This window comes from Hypomesus nipponensis, chromosome 21 (assembly GCF_054491055.1).
Source record: "Hypomesus nipponensis isolate SF chromosome 21, ASM5449105v1, whole genome shotgun sequence".
NCBI lineage: Eukaryota > Metazoa > Chordata > Actinopteri > Osmeriformes > Osmeridae > Hypomesus > Hypomesus nipponensis.
This window is the reverse complement of record NC_140381.1, coordinates 10418492-10434923: the sequence shown is the minus strand read 5'-3', so window position 1 is coordinate 10434923 and position 16432 is coordinate 10418492. Positions and strand designations below refer to the sequence as shown.

Genomic DNA, 16432 nt, shown 5'->3' with positions numbered 1-16432 from the left:
ATAGAATATTCAAATGCACTTTTATTATAATTGGAGACAAAGTGGTAAGTCAAACGTTGAAACTCGGATCTGAATCACACAACCATGTAACAGCCTCAGAAGTGTTGCGTGTGATGTTGTACCCAATCACAGCATTAGAGAGAAATAACCAGTCCCCTTTAATGGGCCGAGGACTAGGATAATTGTGTCAAACACTGATATTTTCTTTCAAATCTGTAGGTCTCTCTTTCTGTAACAGTCCTTGCATTTGTTACAAACAAGCTCACACTTAGCCTTGAGTCTTGTGTGTGTGTCTGAAAAGGTTCTGAAGACCTCAGTGGTCAAGGATGCGCAAGTTGCCAGATACAATCTTGTTTTCCAGCACTGCTCCGGCAGGAATATCAATCCTATCTCCATGATTGGCGATGATGATAACCGTGCCCTGTGAGAGTTAAAGACATTCAATAAGTTGGTAAATGACTACACTATCACAGTTTTACACAGACATATCCCACCTTACTCACGGTGAACCGGGAGACAATCTTTACCTTGAGAGAGACTTGCTTTCCAAAGGTGACGTCTCCCGACACTGTGAGATGGTCCAGTTCCAGCATGTCGGGGATGCTCTCGAATCTGGTCAGGTAATCGTGGACCTACAAGCATAAAACAACAAAGTAAACATTGAAACTGGCACTGTGGCGCACAACCAATTACTGTGCGCAACCATATCCAGGTACTCAGTAGCGAAGGCTACCTTGGTGAAGGAGCTGCCCAGTTTGACGTGGGGCGTGCTGGGGAACTCTCTCTTCTTGCTCATGGTGAGCGAGCCGGCATCGAGGCTGTAGAGGTTGGACATGACCAGGAGCAGGTCGGAGGAGGTCTTGACGGGCAGGAAACGGCTGCGGGGCACGTTGACGCCCAGGGCGTTGTCGAAGCACTTGATGGCGGCGCCAACGGCCGTCTCCAGCTGGATCACGTTCAGGCCTCCGTCTAGTGTCTGAACAGGAGGATGCCCGTTATATCACCGTTTTTTTGTAGGGATAGTCAGACGTGTGATGTAAGCCCAATGAAGTTAATGGGCCTCTGGGCTAACTGAGATATGCTAGGATGACCTCTTTGTCGCAATGGAATACAATGGAACAAAAAACGACAGGCTTTTACTTCACTGTATTTCAACTAACATCTGTTGTCAGTCTTTGCCACTGTGGTTGTTGATAAGACTCAAATATATTCGTCCCCTCTCACCTTGGGGTTGACGATGATCTCCATGTCCATGGCGTTCTGCTCGTGCAGCCTCTTTATGGCGTTCAGTGAGATCCACAGGTTGTTGGTGTTGAAGATCTTGAACTTAGTGACCGATTTGAACTCGTCCACGTGGGCCTTGGGCACCTGGGAGATCTCAAGGAGTCTCAGCTTGCCGTCATACTGGGTAAGAGTACCGCCCTGTGGGGTACGAAGGGATGACAAAAGACATGAAACAAACATACTCTTTTACCCCTCTGCAGGAACTCCACAGACTGCTCCGACAGAGTTCAAGCATCTTTGCCACTCCAAATGGAAATAGAAACATCTGCAGGTATGTATTCAAGAGCGTTAACTTGATTTCCCTAAAGGCACAATCTCCTAGTCACTTATTGGTATCCATCATTCCTAACTGACATCCTTCAACGGTTTGTCTCCCAGCGTCTTTTAAACACCTGTAGTTCCTACGGCACATCCACCCCCCCCCCTCTCAATCACCTTGACATCGGCCCTGGTCTTGTCGGTGACCTCCATGACGAACTCGCAGCGCTTGTCGGCCGGCTGGCTCATCAGGTGGTTGAGGATGAACAGGTCCACCGTGGCCCCCAGGTTGTCGATGTTGGACACAAAGATGTACTCCTTGCCCTCCGCTATGAGCTTGTCCAGCAGGCCGGAGTTGTAGAAGCTAGCGTAGATGTCGCCGTGACCTGGAGGGTACCAGGCCTCGCTGTTCTCCCCGGTCATGCTCATATCTCGGGCGATGGGCAACAGGGACTCCTTGTTGATGCGGGGATACCTGCAGGGCAGGCGGTAGAGAGGGCAAGGTTGGAAAGGAAGTGGGCACGTGTCATTGAGGAAAGAGTAGTCCGAGATATTACAATCCCCAGATATTACAATTCGAGATTTAGAAGAAAGTGTATAGTAGTAGAGCATAATGTTGGTCTCAAACACCCAAACAAATGAACGGACCACATTCAAATATACACACAGACGTGTATATATCTATGTACATGTATGTTTGTGGATGTATACACGTCACCTGCTCTGATTGAAGGTGTGGATCTTCACCCTGTGATGTGCGTATTTCTGCAGGATCTTCTTGGTGTCCTCGTCTGTGTTGAAGGAGTTCATCAGGACCAAAGGCACTTCAGTGTTGAAGGTCTTGTTCAAGTGCTGAGGGGCGGAGACCGGAAGAGATACACAACTTAACGCGTCATCGAATCGTTTCGCTGCAATACATCAACGTTTCGGGATCTGCTTACGCAGTAAGGGAAGATTCGAGGGGAAATCTGAGTGATTTGGGATGCCTTTTTGAGCACACTACTCCTGAGCAGATGTTGGCATCGGAGCTAGGATGGGGTGCTCTCTCAGGTTTCGAGCGTACCTCAATCTGCTGGACGGTGAGGTCAAGGAAGGTGTTCTCATTGCGGACACTGATGAGACTCTTGGGGCCCTTGCATCCCATGCTGGTCCCCAAGCCTCCATTGAGCTTGACCACCACCAGCTTGTTAAGACTGGCCGCCACACTGTCTGGCAAACCCTTGGATTTGATATCTTCATAGGGCTGGATCTGGACAAGGGAAGACGTTTTGTTGAAATGTTGGCAAAAAGGAAAGAAAACGGTTTTAATTATTCACCAAAGCACAAGGGGGCAAATCCTGTTTCGGCGATTGGGGTTTGAGAATTTTAAGTGTATTATTTAAGTGGTTATGCTAACCTTGATTAGGACACTGGGCTCAAATTGGGATACTTCTGTTTGTAAAACAGAAAAACATCTAGCATGAGTTCATGTCTTTGTGCATGCTGGAATTAAATAGAGGGCACCAACGTTAGTTCTGAATAGGGTTAATGTGTGTGGATGGGGGAAGGGTTGGGGACACACTAGCTCCTGACTCTATTAAGCAGCATTGCTACGCAGTGCAGCCATGGCGACAGCTGTCTAAACCAAGAGCTTGTGGAATTAAGCACCGTTTTTTACTTGGAGACTAAGGCCCCCTGAATCACTCCTCGAGAAAGAGAGAGGCTGCAACACAGGCTGAAGTAATGTGTTTTGGACCTAGGGCTATGTCCGTTGTGTCAAAGTAGACTTTATAATAGTAGTAGTAGTAGTAGTAGTAGTAGTTGTAGTCTTTGGCTAAATAGCAGAAAAGACAAATGTGAGTCTGTTCAGGCAACTCTTATGCAAGTCTGTTTTCCCGTGCTCACGTCGTTAAATAGCTAGCTGAGTTAGTGAATAAGTTGAAATAAAATGAAAAATATGGGTCTTTAAAGAAGACTCCTTCAAAGGCCTATGTGTTATGTAAGGTTTATCATTATCATCTGTGCACAACATAACAAAAGGACCTATCTGAAAGAGCGATTTGATGCTCCAAGTAAGTAACACAAGAACACATCATACATATAAACATGAATTTTCTCCTCAATGGGAAAACAAGTCTTTCAAGTTATACAGCTGCCAAAATTCCCAGTTTTCACAACGTACAGCTAGAACAGGGAGGTCCCTTTAGGGGGGTCACCCTGGGACAAGGAGAAGGGACATTGAAACCTTTGGCCTTTTCTAGCCCTGAGCAGCCAACTAATGAAAGGCTGAAAGGTTTTCGACTAGGGGGACAAAACAAGATGGGTGAACATAGCTTGTGTGCGTTTCACATTCACAACTCTACCTCTTCCGGCATCCAGTCATAGGAGCAACACACAATCAGTCAGTCCTCAAACGTTGACCCCTTCACTACCTTGCATCATCCTAACCTCTTCCTCTAACTCCTTCCCATCTGCCAACCTCAGCACATGCAGATAAATGTGTGAATAAGCGCACACATGCACACACCTCTCCACTCCACACTTTCTGAGCTGTTGGAGAGAGTTGTGTTATGTCAGCGTTGGCATGGTAACAAGCAGACCTGATCTTCCTCCTGGCTCACACCTTTTCATAAGTATAAAATGAAAAGAACCTTCTCCCTCTCAATGTCACAGATTGGAACTGAATGTACACTGGTTCTTCAATTCATCTCTACATATTCCATGAAAAAAGTATTTGCTTAAAATCAAGTGAAGTACCGAATGGATTCCCTTGGTTGCTCTGGCTGTAGAGAATGGCTTCCTGGGAGCCTTTGTCATCCTCTGGGAGTTTCATGTCTTCTGAATACGTGATAAAACACTTGAACTCCTTTACTACTTGCAATAAGCCCAAGGCCTTCTTAAAGTGGACCAAAGGAAATCATGATACATAGAACACAATTGTGTTCATGTGTACCAGTTACAACGTGATTGGCTGGTATTTAAAAAATAGGTGTAACATAATTTTCCTCCTCTGTGTGTTTCCTGGCAACATCATAATTAACTAAAAGTATTAAATAGCCTAAACTTTTTTTTAAAGCATTCATTATATGCTGGACTAGAGAGTGTGGTTTCATTGCAGTCATCACTCTTGCATCACACTTAACATTTTTGAGTCTTATTATCTGTACATGGAAAATATATTTATCAAAGCCATTCAAAATAACTACAATGGCTAAAAAGGCTTAACAACGAAGGCGGCCATGAGAGAAAAAAAAGCACTGCTCCAAACAGACTAAGATTGCTTGGAACTCAATGATAAACAAGGTAACTTTTCCTATAAGCAATCCTGTCAAGATGTTCAAGATAAGGTTTTGCAATTGCCAAACTTGTGACCCAAATCGAACTGTGACCCATGTCCCCCAAAAAACGATGGCACTGTTACGTTGCAGACGCCCCCTGCAGTGTAACATACTAAGGTTGGAGTGCACACTACCAGAGAATACAAATGTCAGCCAAGCCCAACTCCCACACCCTCAAGGCTGGCGTTCCAATGCTGGGGGGGATCAGGCTATTCATAGGGTTAACCTTCTGTGTGCCGGGTATTTTGGGAACCATGGGGTAGAAATGGTGTATGGGGGGGGGTGAGACTTAGAGGTAGTGAAATGTCAATCACGTGATAAATGGCTTGGCAACAGTCTTTATACACTTTGTTCTTGTATCTGGTTACCTAGATTGGTTCGGACTGAGAGGTCCTGCTTCCTATCCCTGTTACAGGCTCGTGGGGGTTACAAACAAACTGGCACAGAACAAGCGACCATTCACACATAGACCCACATACAGTACATAGCCTGCTGTGGGCCTCGGGCCATCCGTGTGCGTTAATACATCTTAATACATGAACTGGATCTCTGAGGCTTTTTGGTGTTGGGGAAAGATGTCGATTTGTCATCGGACTTCAGGGTGGCTGGTTCATTCCTCTGCTATCCGTCCTTTCCCTCAAATCCGTTCTGTTTCAAATGGCGCACACTAGCTCAAACCGCTATCAGTGCTACTGTGTGTCCTTTGACGCTGAAGCTTCAAACAGCCACCCTGACCCTCTTAGCTATGCCAATTTCCACCACATGCACCAACCATCACATCCTAACAGCATAACTCTCTTTTGTCTCACCATCACGCTCAGAGTTTGTGTCCAACTCACATGGTCCACTCAGCTGGGGGCTGATGGGGGGGGGGGTCAGTGGGGCCTATTCTGGCTGTCTGCCCAGAAAAGGGAACCCAACACTGGGCTCTCTGTCCAGGTCTCTCCCCAGGCAAACAGGACCACGGTACCCCCCCAGCACTCACCGCCTGTCGAGTGTCGTCACATGACTACTCCCTGGACAGCCTCTGACCTGTCTATCTCAACCGGCTCAAAGACACCGCGCCGTTCCCCATCTGCTCAGCTGGGGAGTGGGGAGGAAGGGGGCGGGCTGACTAAGAACACAGCCATTTGGCCCAGAGATGCAATGACATACTGTTTCACGTTCACTGTTTCAGAGTGAGGTATGTGACCTAGAACTGTTTCTCTAAACTGTGTTTTCCTTGGATGAGTTACGATGATTCACGATCCATCCCTCGCAAAAGGATAAACCTTAGGTTGAGAATCAAGTGTTGAAACTTCCTCGCGCTAGTATGACCAGAGACACTCATGTCGTAGGATGATTAACGGCATAGATTGTTGGTATGTTATGGTATTTGGTGTAAAGTGACTCACCGAAGCCTCTGGGGGTCTGTGGATCTTGGCCCAGTCGACTGAGGGTCCCTTTGCCTGGAGGAATCTGTGGAAGAGGTTTCTGAAACCCTCAAAGTCCTTTTTGGATATCTGTAACAGCAAGGTCAAAAGATCGGTTTAGATAGACAAAACACATTCCGAGCCCCTTTAAATAGACATGGCCTCCTTATTGCAGGTCTTTAGGATTTGTTGCCTAGGAAGAGTCCTGATAAACAACACAGCCTAGTACAAGACGAAATAATGATTGGAGTCAAAACATCATTAAAAATGCCTTTAAAAAAGTTATACAGTGCGGCTTAATACATTTGAAAGGGGCCAACTTGGGAAATAACTGTGGAACCAGACTAAATAATCTCATAATGATGTTCACTGTCTTATCTCGTCTGTAACTGAGCGTGTCTGCTTTCATGCAACCGTCTGGCCTTTAATCTTCCCCTGCCCACTCCCAGAATCAAAACTACTGCCACCATCCTTCGTTTGACCTCCATTTAATGGCTTTGCACTCCACAGCATTGGTAAACACCGCCAGGATAATGATTAGCACTCCTACCCAGTTGATGTGCTCTACCTGTTCCTGTGGCCTCTGGGCTTCATCATGTGTTTAATTGCACAGCCCCCCCCCCCCTCTACATCTACAGAGAGAGATAGAAGCTTAACTTTGAATTGCTTTTACACAGGGTGCAGGGTGACATTAAAGTGGGAATCAACTACCCACACCTTCCTGCAGAGAAATGGCTGGCTCAAACCTGTGATTGACGCTGCTGTTTTCTTCTTTTTTTGCATGCATCAGCAACCTAAATACAGCCGTTTAACTGCTTCCAGAGGCAGTTGATAAGTTTGTTCCATTCAAACAAATGAGGTGTTTGTAAATAGCACGTATTGGATTGGTAATTGGAGTACGGCTCACAAGCCGGGAAAGATCCTATTGCTTTTCGACCGCAGTGAGAAAAGTATGGATGTAACTGAAAACCTCCTGTGCAGAATAACCACGATGGGGTAACAAGCCAAACAGCTGGGAGGGAACGCAACAGCAAGGCAGAGTCCAAGTTGAGAAATCAAAACGTGTGTAAGTATAAGAGAGGGACCCATGAAGAGACCCATGGGTCATTCACCTTCCCAAGGGTACATTCCAGGGACCAGAACACATCCTCCCTTTTAGCAGACGTGGAGGGATACACGTACCCAACCGAGCCCACCCCCAAACACTACATTGTAGCACTAAGTCCTCCCTCCGCTATTGAGCTCTCATCAAAGACAGCCCTCTTCGGTCACATGTTAATGTGATTGGACAATAACGTTTTCGGAGTGGTAAGAGGCCCCCAGACGAGCCCACCTCTGCCTCGGCACCCATGGTGGTGGCCCCTAGCTTTTCCAGCTCCTTGTGCATGGAGCTCTCCAGCTGTTGACGCATCTTCTCCTGGAACTCGGACATGGCTCCTTTACTGAGATCTGAGGGAGGGAGGGAGGGAGGGAGGGAGGGAGGGAGGGAGGGAGGGAGGGAGGGAGGGAGGGAGGGAGGGAGGGAGGGAGGGAGGGAGGGAGGGAGGGAGGGAGGGAGGGAGGGAGGGAGGGAGGGAGGGAGGGAGGTGTGAATGTGAGAGGAAAAAAGTGGGAGGAAATGGGAAGGATTTTGTTTAGTTTCCCAACATAACAGGACAGGAGAGAGATATTTTCAGTTGTGTGTTTACTCAATCTATCTTAATAGCTTTTTGTTTCATTCAGGAGAACGTTTTTGAGTCTGTTTATAGCGTGGAAATGCAAAGCATGAATAAAATGTGCAAAATTATGTAAATTGTCATCTCCACTATGTGATTATGTCTGTGCTGTATTTTGTATCCCTTTAAGAATCCACTTGAGTCCTTGAAGATGTTTTTCATTTCACATAGTTTGTTGGTTTCTTAAAAGAAACACAAAGAAACCATTTTCTTTGTGCCATTTCCGAACTTAAAAGTTAACTTAAATATTCACCCATTGACTCCAAGGCCTACTCAACTCAACACAATAACAGTAAACTTGATTACAGAATACATGCAAGCACTTGACAGCTTTGTGTGGATGAAATGCAACTTCCATTAAATTGCCAATCATGGTGTTGTGTGACAGTGAGAACACAATCAGTATTCATCTCACGACACAAAGGATGAAAAAAGCTGGAAACTAAATCATAGCAAAGTCTGAATTAAATAACTTTGTCTGTACATGTCAAATGAAATAAATTGTTGTGCGTCTATCTACCAAAAACATACAAATTGAATAGTTACTCTTATAATGCATAAATAATACTACCCAATAGAACTTACCAGCGGCGGTAAGTGACATCTTGGGATATTAAGGTAAAATTTTAGCCGTAAAGGTTTTCTCGCACAAAACACCCCACAAAAAAGTCCTGACAATCTTCGTATTACAGTCTAATATTGGGTATAGAGCAAATCATTCCTAATGAGATGCCCAGAAATAAGTAGTCCACGAAACAATTCGACACTCCATCAGTTGCAGAAATGTAACGTTTGCCCACGTCTCCTAGAGGTGGACTGATGCACCTATGCAAAGTGTTGCCAATTGGTATGCAGTTTGCGCTGTTTGGTCGGTATTATTTGGAAGGCAGGAGGCAAGAGGGGGTAATCATATAAATACATATTTTATTTATAAAGCACGCCCCCCCCCAACACGTCACAAATATAAGGGCATAAACAGTATTTGACGAGTTCATGGGGTTCCACAGCACTGTTGTATTGCCTACGTGAAAATGATCCACCCCTTAATGACAATGCTGTTCGGCCGTTGGATAGTTCCATGTTGACTTTCTTCATTGTCAAAGGGGCGGTATTCTCGGCCATACTTAAACAGTACATTCAGCACACTCGTACACAAGGTGCAATGGGTTGCCATGCTGTTCTCTGCAATATAATATAGCATGAGCAGCTTATGGGCAGCATAATTCCACAAGAAGCACGTTCTCAAGCAACATACAAGTCAGCGGCCGTTAGATTGCATTGGCTACCCACCTTACACAATTACTGATATCCTCTAACTCCAAGGACAAGGTGCTTGGTTACTTTACCTAGTTTGTTTTCAGACAGTACTCTGTCAGACAAATTAGTAATTTAAAAAGTGCGATTTTCTCGCTTTTCTCGTTCGTATTTTTCTCTTTTACACAGGCTCCTTGGACCACTTCTAGAGGTTATGGCAAGCATTTATACGCCCAATTAAACACGGAAATGTCGTACTTGGATTCTTGACATGCCGGTGAGAGACAGCATGGATTGGTAATTGTGTTAACCAATCAAATAATGTAAAACCCTGTTTTGTCCAATCAGAATGTAATTCAGGTGGGTGGAGCTAGAGTCGGTCATTCAAGACTCAAAAATAATTTTTGAACTTTCTTTAAAGTTGTAAAGCTAATATTGTCATCTCATCAATGTAATGACTCTAAAATAATCGATTATTAATTTCTTTACAGACATTACAGGCTTGGGTTGTCTTTAAACCGTTCACTACTTGTTGCCCATTTTTATGTTTACTTAACATTGCCCCCGTGTGGTGTTATCACTGCACGTTACCTGTGGTTGAAAGTTAAAGCCTAACTACGAATGTTTATTTAATGCACAGCAACCATCTTAAAAACTGAATACAATACCTAACAAAAGGGAAATTACTTTTCAAAGGGAAATAAATATTTTTCTTGTGGCTTTTTAAGTTCACTCTACAGAATACGCTGACAATTAGTGGATACAATGCAGAAATTTGAAGGGCTTGAACACTAAATGATCAACATATATTACTCTTATCTTCAACATGAAATACTTAAGCAACACCATTAATTAACTACAAATCAAGGCTAAATTATTCACAATTACATGTGAGTTTCTTGTCTTTGTGTATAGATGGATTTAGGAAAGGTATTAATCCCCTAGAAAAATATACATTTATTGTTGACCACTTAAAAAGCTTGAAGTTTAAGACACGGCATCCATGATCCACCACTAACCACAGCAAGTTTTGTCTTTGTTTTATTGTTGGATAGCACGTTCCAATACACATTCTGGACAACTATTGTGCGTTACCATCTACCGAAAGGACATTCTTCAAGTGTCTTCCTACAAAGCCAAGTTGCGAATGTAGTAATTACATGAGTTAATCTCCAACTGTTGGACCACACACACAAACACACATACATACTGGGGAGGAAAACACACAAGAGGCATGTCACGGACGCAAGAGTGGAAGGACGATGAGGTTGTTGTTTTTTTGTTTTTTTTTTACAGCCGCGAGTCAGGAGGTTTCTGGGTGTCTAAGTGCTGATGCTGCTGTGTGTCTTCGGGTGGTGCCAGTCACTGGGACAGGAAGGACAGGGCGGTGTCTCTCTCCTCCACCAGCTCGGCGGCGGTGGCATCCATCTTGGCGCGGGAGAAGTCGTTGATGGGCAGCCCGTCCTCCACTGTCCAGCTCTTGTTCTGTGGAGAAGAGGACCGGAGGATCGAAGAGGGGAAATATTAAAAGGAATCCATTCCTGGTAGGTTGTGGTTGCAGACATTAAATAACAGTTGTCAGCTTATAAAGATTTGGCGTTATACATTTCATTTTCACTACTTCAGCGCAGTGTTAAAATTGTTGTCCCCCTACTAGTCATTTGAAGCCTACCTTGATGTGGATAGGGAATGAGTAAATGAGATCTTCAGGGATTCCGTAGGAGTTTCCACCAGCATACACTCCCATAGAGATGAACTCGCCCTGTTTGACAATTATTTACATCAGAAAACTGTTCGTTCCGCTGATGAAAATTCAATATAATTCAATTTAGGCATCACAAACAATACGATTTATGTTGTAAAAACTAGAAAAAAGCACCCGTTTATACTGTTTTTGAAAGTATACTTAAATTTAAGTAAATAAAATGTCTTCTTATAACCACAATTCATATTTTCCAAACACAGTGAAAGAGGACATGATATCAAACAATCACAGATTGGTTCTTCTTTGCGGTGGGTGTGTCAACTCCTGGTCTTTCTTATACCCAAATGCTACCACACCACCTGCCTTTACCCCAACTTAACCACTCTACCCAAACGTCCAACCCCAAGCCGGCACCCTGACTGACCTCACGAGTGCCAAACCAGATGTCCCTCATGTGGTCACAGATGGCCTTGGCTGCAGACATGGCGCTGGACAGCTTCCTGGCCTTGATGACGGCGGCGCCGCGCAGCTGCACTGTCTGCAGTCCAGGAGAGGAGGAGGAGGAAACATGGAGTGAAAAGAGGGGGGGGGGGGGGGAGGAGCAGGGAGACAAAAAAAAAGGAGAGGGGGAAGGAGGATGTGAATAGGGGGTGAAGAAAGCCAGAGGAGGGAGAGAAAAAAAGGGGAAAATGAGGGGAGACGACAAACAACAAAGGGACAGGATAGAGAGAAGATAAGAGAGAAAGCGTATCAGTAACTCCCATCGTTACAAACTGCAAAGAGAACATGACCCTGGACCAGAATCGCTCACGGAGACCCCCCCTCACAGCGAAAGCCCAAAGTTCAGATAAAGACACGAGTGATAATGAGGCAAAAGTAAACACGCGAGTGATAAGATACGCAGGTCTCTGAGGAAAACATCAACATGTCACCTACGAGACGTCATTGCACCAGTTAAACATCTCAATTGTTTGCATCTTATTCATTTAGCCGATGCAATTATCCAAAGTGATGTACAAAAGTAATATTAATACAATACAATAGTGCCTACAAAATGTACAGTAGAAGATCAAGATTCAAAAAGTGCATCGTTCTAAAGTATTTCAGTAGAACAGACTCGTTTTGATCATCAGATACGGTAAGACCACAAACGATACTCTAGCCAGAACCAGACAAACTAGGCCAGTCAATGACGCGAAACTGACCGAGATGAAGTCTCCCTTCAGCCAACTGTCGTCCTTGACCGCGTCAAAGGCGGACACCTCCTTGCCATGGATGTTGACTTTAGCATGGTGGACATCGGGGTACTGGGTGGAGGAGTGGTTCCCCCAGATGATGACGTTCTTCACCTTGTCAGCAGACACACTGCAGCGCATCGCCACCTACGGGCAGGGAGACGTGCAGCTGTTATACCTTCTTTTTCACCATTGTTTTTTTTTGTAAACCGACGTACATGGAACTACCCTTAAAGGCATTTACATTTTCTGTGAAGAGAACAGGCATGAATCAGTGTGTGTGACCCACATGTACCTGGGAAGTGGCCCTGTTATGGTCGAGGCGAGTCAGGCAGGAGAAGTTCTCCTTGGGAATGGAGGGAGCAGACTTGGAGGCAACCAGGCAGTTGGTGTTGGCTGGGTTCCCCACCACCAGGACCTGAGAGAGGGCAAGGGGAGGGATGGAGGGGAGGGCAGAGGTTTGAGGGAGAGACTGAGAAACTGTTCTTTCACAACAGCATCCATGTCCTCTTATCATGGAAGACAGTAGATATAGATACAATATCTTGACAAACAAACCAGATTTAGCGCCATGTATTCTTGTACACTGTGTAGATATAGACTGTACAAGGTACACTGGTTTATCCACACGTCAGAGTGTAACTGTGAATTATTTGTGATATTTGTTTTGCAAATAAAATATGGCAATAACATTGCCAAGGAAAATGTTGTTTTCCTGACAGAGCCAGCCTTTAAAATAGCCGAAATAGCAGTCACATAGACAGACCACATTCCGCTATAAATCAAGGTCAAGCATGAGATTAATTTAAAGGGATTGCTGGGTCTATATCTCGCTGTGTCTCCAACAATCGCACACCATGCTCATGTGCCAAGGAGACTTGGCACCATAAGCACTTAGAACAGGCATTGGTTGTCTATGTTCTCTTAGCCGTCTTTGAAACATTCCTAAAAGGAAAATGTCTATCCTTAGCCTCAGAGAAGGTGGAGAGGAAGCCTCGTTTGTCACGTGACGTAGGGTTGTGTGGAGGACCATGTGACACAACTGAAAGTATGTACACACTACACATTGAGAAACTTTGATCCCCGGCTTTGCAATCTAGCTGTTACTCACTAGCTTACAGCTCTGCCATGAGGGAAAACCTGCCTCGATATGTTTGCTAGTGGACGGGCGTGCATTGTAACAAGAAAAGGCCTGGAACCCAATCTTGAACCCTGTCAATTTGGTTAAGAAAAGCAACCAAAGCAGTTTGGTCATACTTTATGGTCATCTTAGGAGAGATGTGGAATCAGTTTCACTTCCTCTGGGTGCATTCTCATCACTAAACTCTTAGATTCCAACCAAGCCCTGACCTTAAAAGCAAGAAGAGATTAAGAAACCTTTAGCCTCACTAAAATGCTTCAATGATCCCTGAAGGCCTTTGGTAACCATAGCTTCCAGCTAAACCTGTTCTTTGTGGTACTGTTGTGCCTTCATGTCCTTCAAATATTTATTGACCGTCTCAGCAAAACACAGGTGCAGTGGCCGCACTGCTGCAGTGGCGTCTGGGCACACAGACAAGACAAGAGGCAGGCCGGCACCTTGACAGTCTTCTTGGCATACTTCTCCAGGGCGGCTCCCTGGGTCTTAAAGATGGCCACGTTGGCCTTGAGGAGATCCTTCCTCTCCATGCCCTCCTTCCTGGGCATGGAACCCACCAAGATGGCGGCGTCCAAGTCCTTGAAGCCCACCTCCACCTTGTCGGTGGGGATGACCTCTGTGGGAAAGGTGGGGTGTGGAAGAAGGGAAAACTTCAGATTTTCGATCTATGATTTGTATTGAGAAGTCCTGCATTGCGTTTGACACGCATTGCCCTTCTACTCCCAAAACCCCTCTAAAGGAAGGATGAGGGGTGTGTATGAGACTCTTGAGTATGTTGACAATGCCATTCTTAACATATTACATTACAACCTATTTACACAACGAGTCGACTAGAAAGTCATTTAAGACTGAATAGAGATAGACCCATGCTTTAGTTAAAGCAGAGTATACATGTTGAAGGTTACCTCCATTGAGCCTAATGGTAATCTAAATGCAGTATAATCATGGAGGTGAATTAATGAGATGGGAACTCTCTTGGCAGGAAGCCATGTTAAGGCAATATTCCACATTAGGCCTACGTAAGGCACACTAGTATCAGGGGAATTCAGTGTGTTGTTACCTTAACACACTCAGTTCAGTAGATTTAGTTGATAAGTGATGTTGGAACTATGGCTTTTAAATGATTATTATCAGAATGAACTTCAGTCGGTTGCTACTCATTGGTGCAAGTGATGCCAGGAAAACACCGCCCCCCCTATTGTTGTCCCACCACTTCCAGCATTGGTTGAAAATTCCTTAGGGGCCTTGAAAATAGACCAATAGGAGGCCTTCTTGCCGACACTCCCACAAACTTCCACTCCATGCTAAGCATTTTAAATATGGTACAGATGGGGTGAGATGATCCACTACAGATAAATCATGCCCCCCCCCCTAACCCTAACCCCCCCCCCCCAAAAAAAAACCTGAACTTTATGTTCCATGTTTAAGAAGTGCATATGTTCTCACTCAACATACTAAACCAGAGTCACACACACACACACACACACACACACACACACACACACACACACACACACACACACACACACACACACACACACACACACACACACACACACACACACACACACACACACACACACACCTCACCCTTCAGGAGGGGGAGAGCACAGTCCTGCAGCTCCATCACGACCCCCTCCAGGACTGGCAACATGGGAGGGATGTCCAACAGGACCAGGATGATAGGCTGGGGATCGATGATGCAAAACCAGTGATGACTGTGCAATGGAAGTTTAAACCCCCCCCAGTGTTGGGCAGCAAATGCATCCATGTATTATTCAGGCACGTTCTTATGTAACAAACATATTACAACATCCATCTGCTTGGTTTCTGGAGGACAGCTGATTTGCTTGCAGTGTGTGATAGCGGTTTATATAACTGTAAATCAAGATTACCTGGTCCTTGCCGAAGACATCTCCCTTGGCAATGCTGTACAGAAGAGAGTAGGCAATCTGTCCTGCAGCGCCAGTCACCAGAACACGGATTGGGTCGGCCTGCAAAAAAAGGACATTGGAAGAAAATTGCACCATCCGAATGTCATACACTGCGGTGATGACCTACATCGCTGTAACCACCACATGAAGCGGCAGTAACTGCATCAGACCGCTTTGTTGATTATGTATTTTTTGTATAAAATTTCAACACCCACACTGGTCGACAGTTGCACTGAGCACAATGGTGCAATAGCCTACAACAGCATTATCACTCCCGTTTTGTAAATATATTAATATAATGGGTGTAGCTTTTAAATTGCAGTTGTTATTTTTAGTAGCTATAATCCTCGATAGTCCATGCAACTTGAATGAATTAATGTATCAAAGATGACGATGCAATCTTTAGCGCATGTCACGCGCCACTGTTCATTGTTTGTAGCTAACAAAGGTGACAACCGTAAAAACAGCAAGCGTGAAACAGTGGAAACATAATCGGTTATTTTGTATGGGAAAGGCTAACTGCTGATAGATTCAAGCATCACTTCAACTCTGAATTCTCACTACGCAGTCAACTAGCATCATTAGTTCATTCGATTATATAGCTGGACAAAAGGCAAATATCTGGCCTTCAAAAATGTATGAAGGGTAGTGCTACTAGCTACTAGGAAGCAAATAGCTTCAATAAAAACCGGTACAGTAAAGCGATGATTCTAGCAAGCTAGCTGCGTTCCATCCAATGTCAAACATAAACTAAAAACAGCAAATTGGTAGACACAAAGGAACAATAGTTTCGAGAATTGCCACTTATTTTTATGTGACCCGCTGAATGCACCTTTAAAACAACCATCATTAATGCATCCATCTTACCATATTTAGCTTAAGACAGAAGATCTTCCACGACAACAGAAACTACTCTCCCTCTTCGGACTAGACAGAAGGGTCACCTCTGTGCTTGCCTTGAAATATCGTGCGAGAGCAGCACTCGATGTTAGCCTTGCCTGGGATCTGTAGTTGAATGCTAACTAATGCTGGTCTTTTTATCCACCCTACTCCAGAAATAGAACACATTGCCCATAAAGACCCGCTTCAGCGCTGTCGCTTAACCACGCCCAATGTTACCATCTATGGAAGAAGGTTCTAAAAACGGTGAAAAAAAAGAAAAGGGCATCGTTCAAAAAAT

The 16432-nt window shown here is 44.8% G+C and overlaps 2 protein-coding genes across 3 annotated transcripts; both read right to left on the bottom strand.

Moving 5' to 3' along the window:
* Position 1: 1 nt before the first annotated feature.
* LOC146237938 (UTP--glucose-1-phosphate uridylyltransferase-like) lies at positions 2–9488 on the bottom strand. Of its 2 annotated transcripts, none has more exons than XM_084686182.1 (10): positions 9277–9488; positions 7605–7720; positions 6254–6361; positions 2606–2791; positions 2261–2394; positions 1720–2017; positions 1225–1422; positions 734–976; positions 528–632; positions 2–421 (listed from the first exon to the last, which is right to left on the bottom strand). In XM_084686182.1, exons 2-10 carry the CDS (start codon positions 7701–7703, stop codon positions 314–316), a joined length of 1479 nt encoding a protein of 492 aa, XP_084542308.1. In that variant the 5' UTR covers positions 7704–7720; positions 9277–9488; the 3' UTR covers positions 2–313. The 2 variants fall into 2 exon arrangements, with proteins under 2 accessions (XP_084542308.1, XP_084542307.1); XM_084686181.1 differs by lacking the exon at positions 9277–9488 and adding an exon at positions 8572–8885.
* A 780-nt stretch (positions 9489–10268) lies between these two features.
* Positions 10269–16277, bottom strand: LOC146237937 (malate dehydrogenase, cytoplasmic-like). The gene is made up of 9 exons (XM_084686183.1): positions 16120–16277; positions 15214–15312; positions 14909–15005; positions 13759–13934; positions 12476–12598; positions 12151–12327; positions 11370–11483; positions 10913–11002; positions 10269–10725 (listed from the first exon to the last, which is right to left on the bottom strand). Exons 1-9 carry the CDS (start codon positions 16120–16122, stop codon positions 10603–10605), a joined length of 1002 nt encoding a protein of 333 aa, XP_084542309.1. The 5' UTR covers positions 16123–16277; the 3' UTR covers positions 10269–10602.
* Between the last annotated feature and the right edge of the window lie 155 nt (positions 16278–16432).

What these genes read in the sequence shown, in the direction of transcription:
- LOC146237938 (XM_084686181.1), bottom strand. An exon ending in ACAGACCCCCAGAGGCTTCG is followed by an intron (nt 2,792 to 6,253) that starts GTGAGTCACTTT and finishes TCCCTTGTCCAG; the next exon opens with ATCCAGCCCTATGAAGATAT. An exon ending in CACACCTTCAATCAGAGCAG is followed by an intron (nt 2,018 to 2,260) that starts GTGACGTGTATA and finishes CCTGCCCTGCAG; the next exon opens with GTATCCCCGCATCAACAAGG.
- LOC146237937 (XM_084686183.1), bottom strand. An exon ending in TGCTCTCCCCCTCCTGAAGG is followed by an intron (nt 13,935 to 14,908) that starts GTGAGGTGTGTG and finishes CCTTTCCCACAG; the next exon opens with AGGTCATCCCCACCGACAAG. An exon ending in CATTCCCTATCCACATCAAG is followed by an intron (nt 10,726 to 10,912) that starts GTAGGCTTCAAA and finishes TCTTCTCCACAG; the next exon opens with AACAAGAGCTGGACAGTGGA.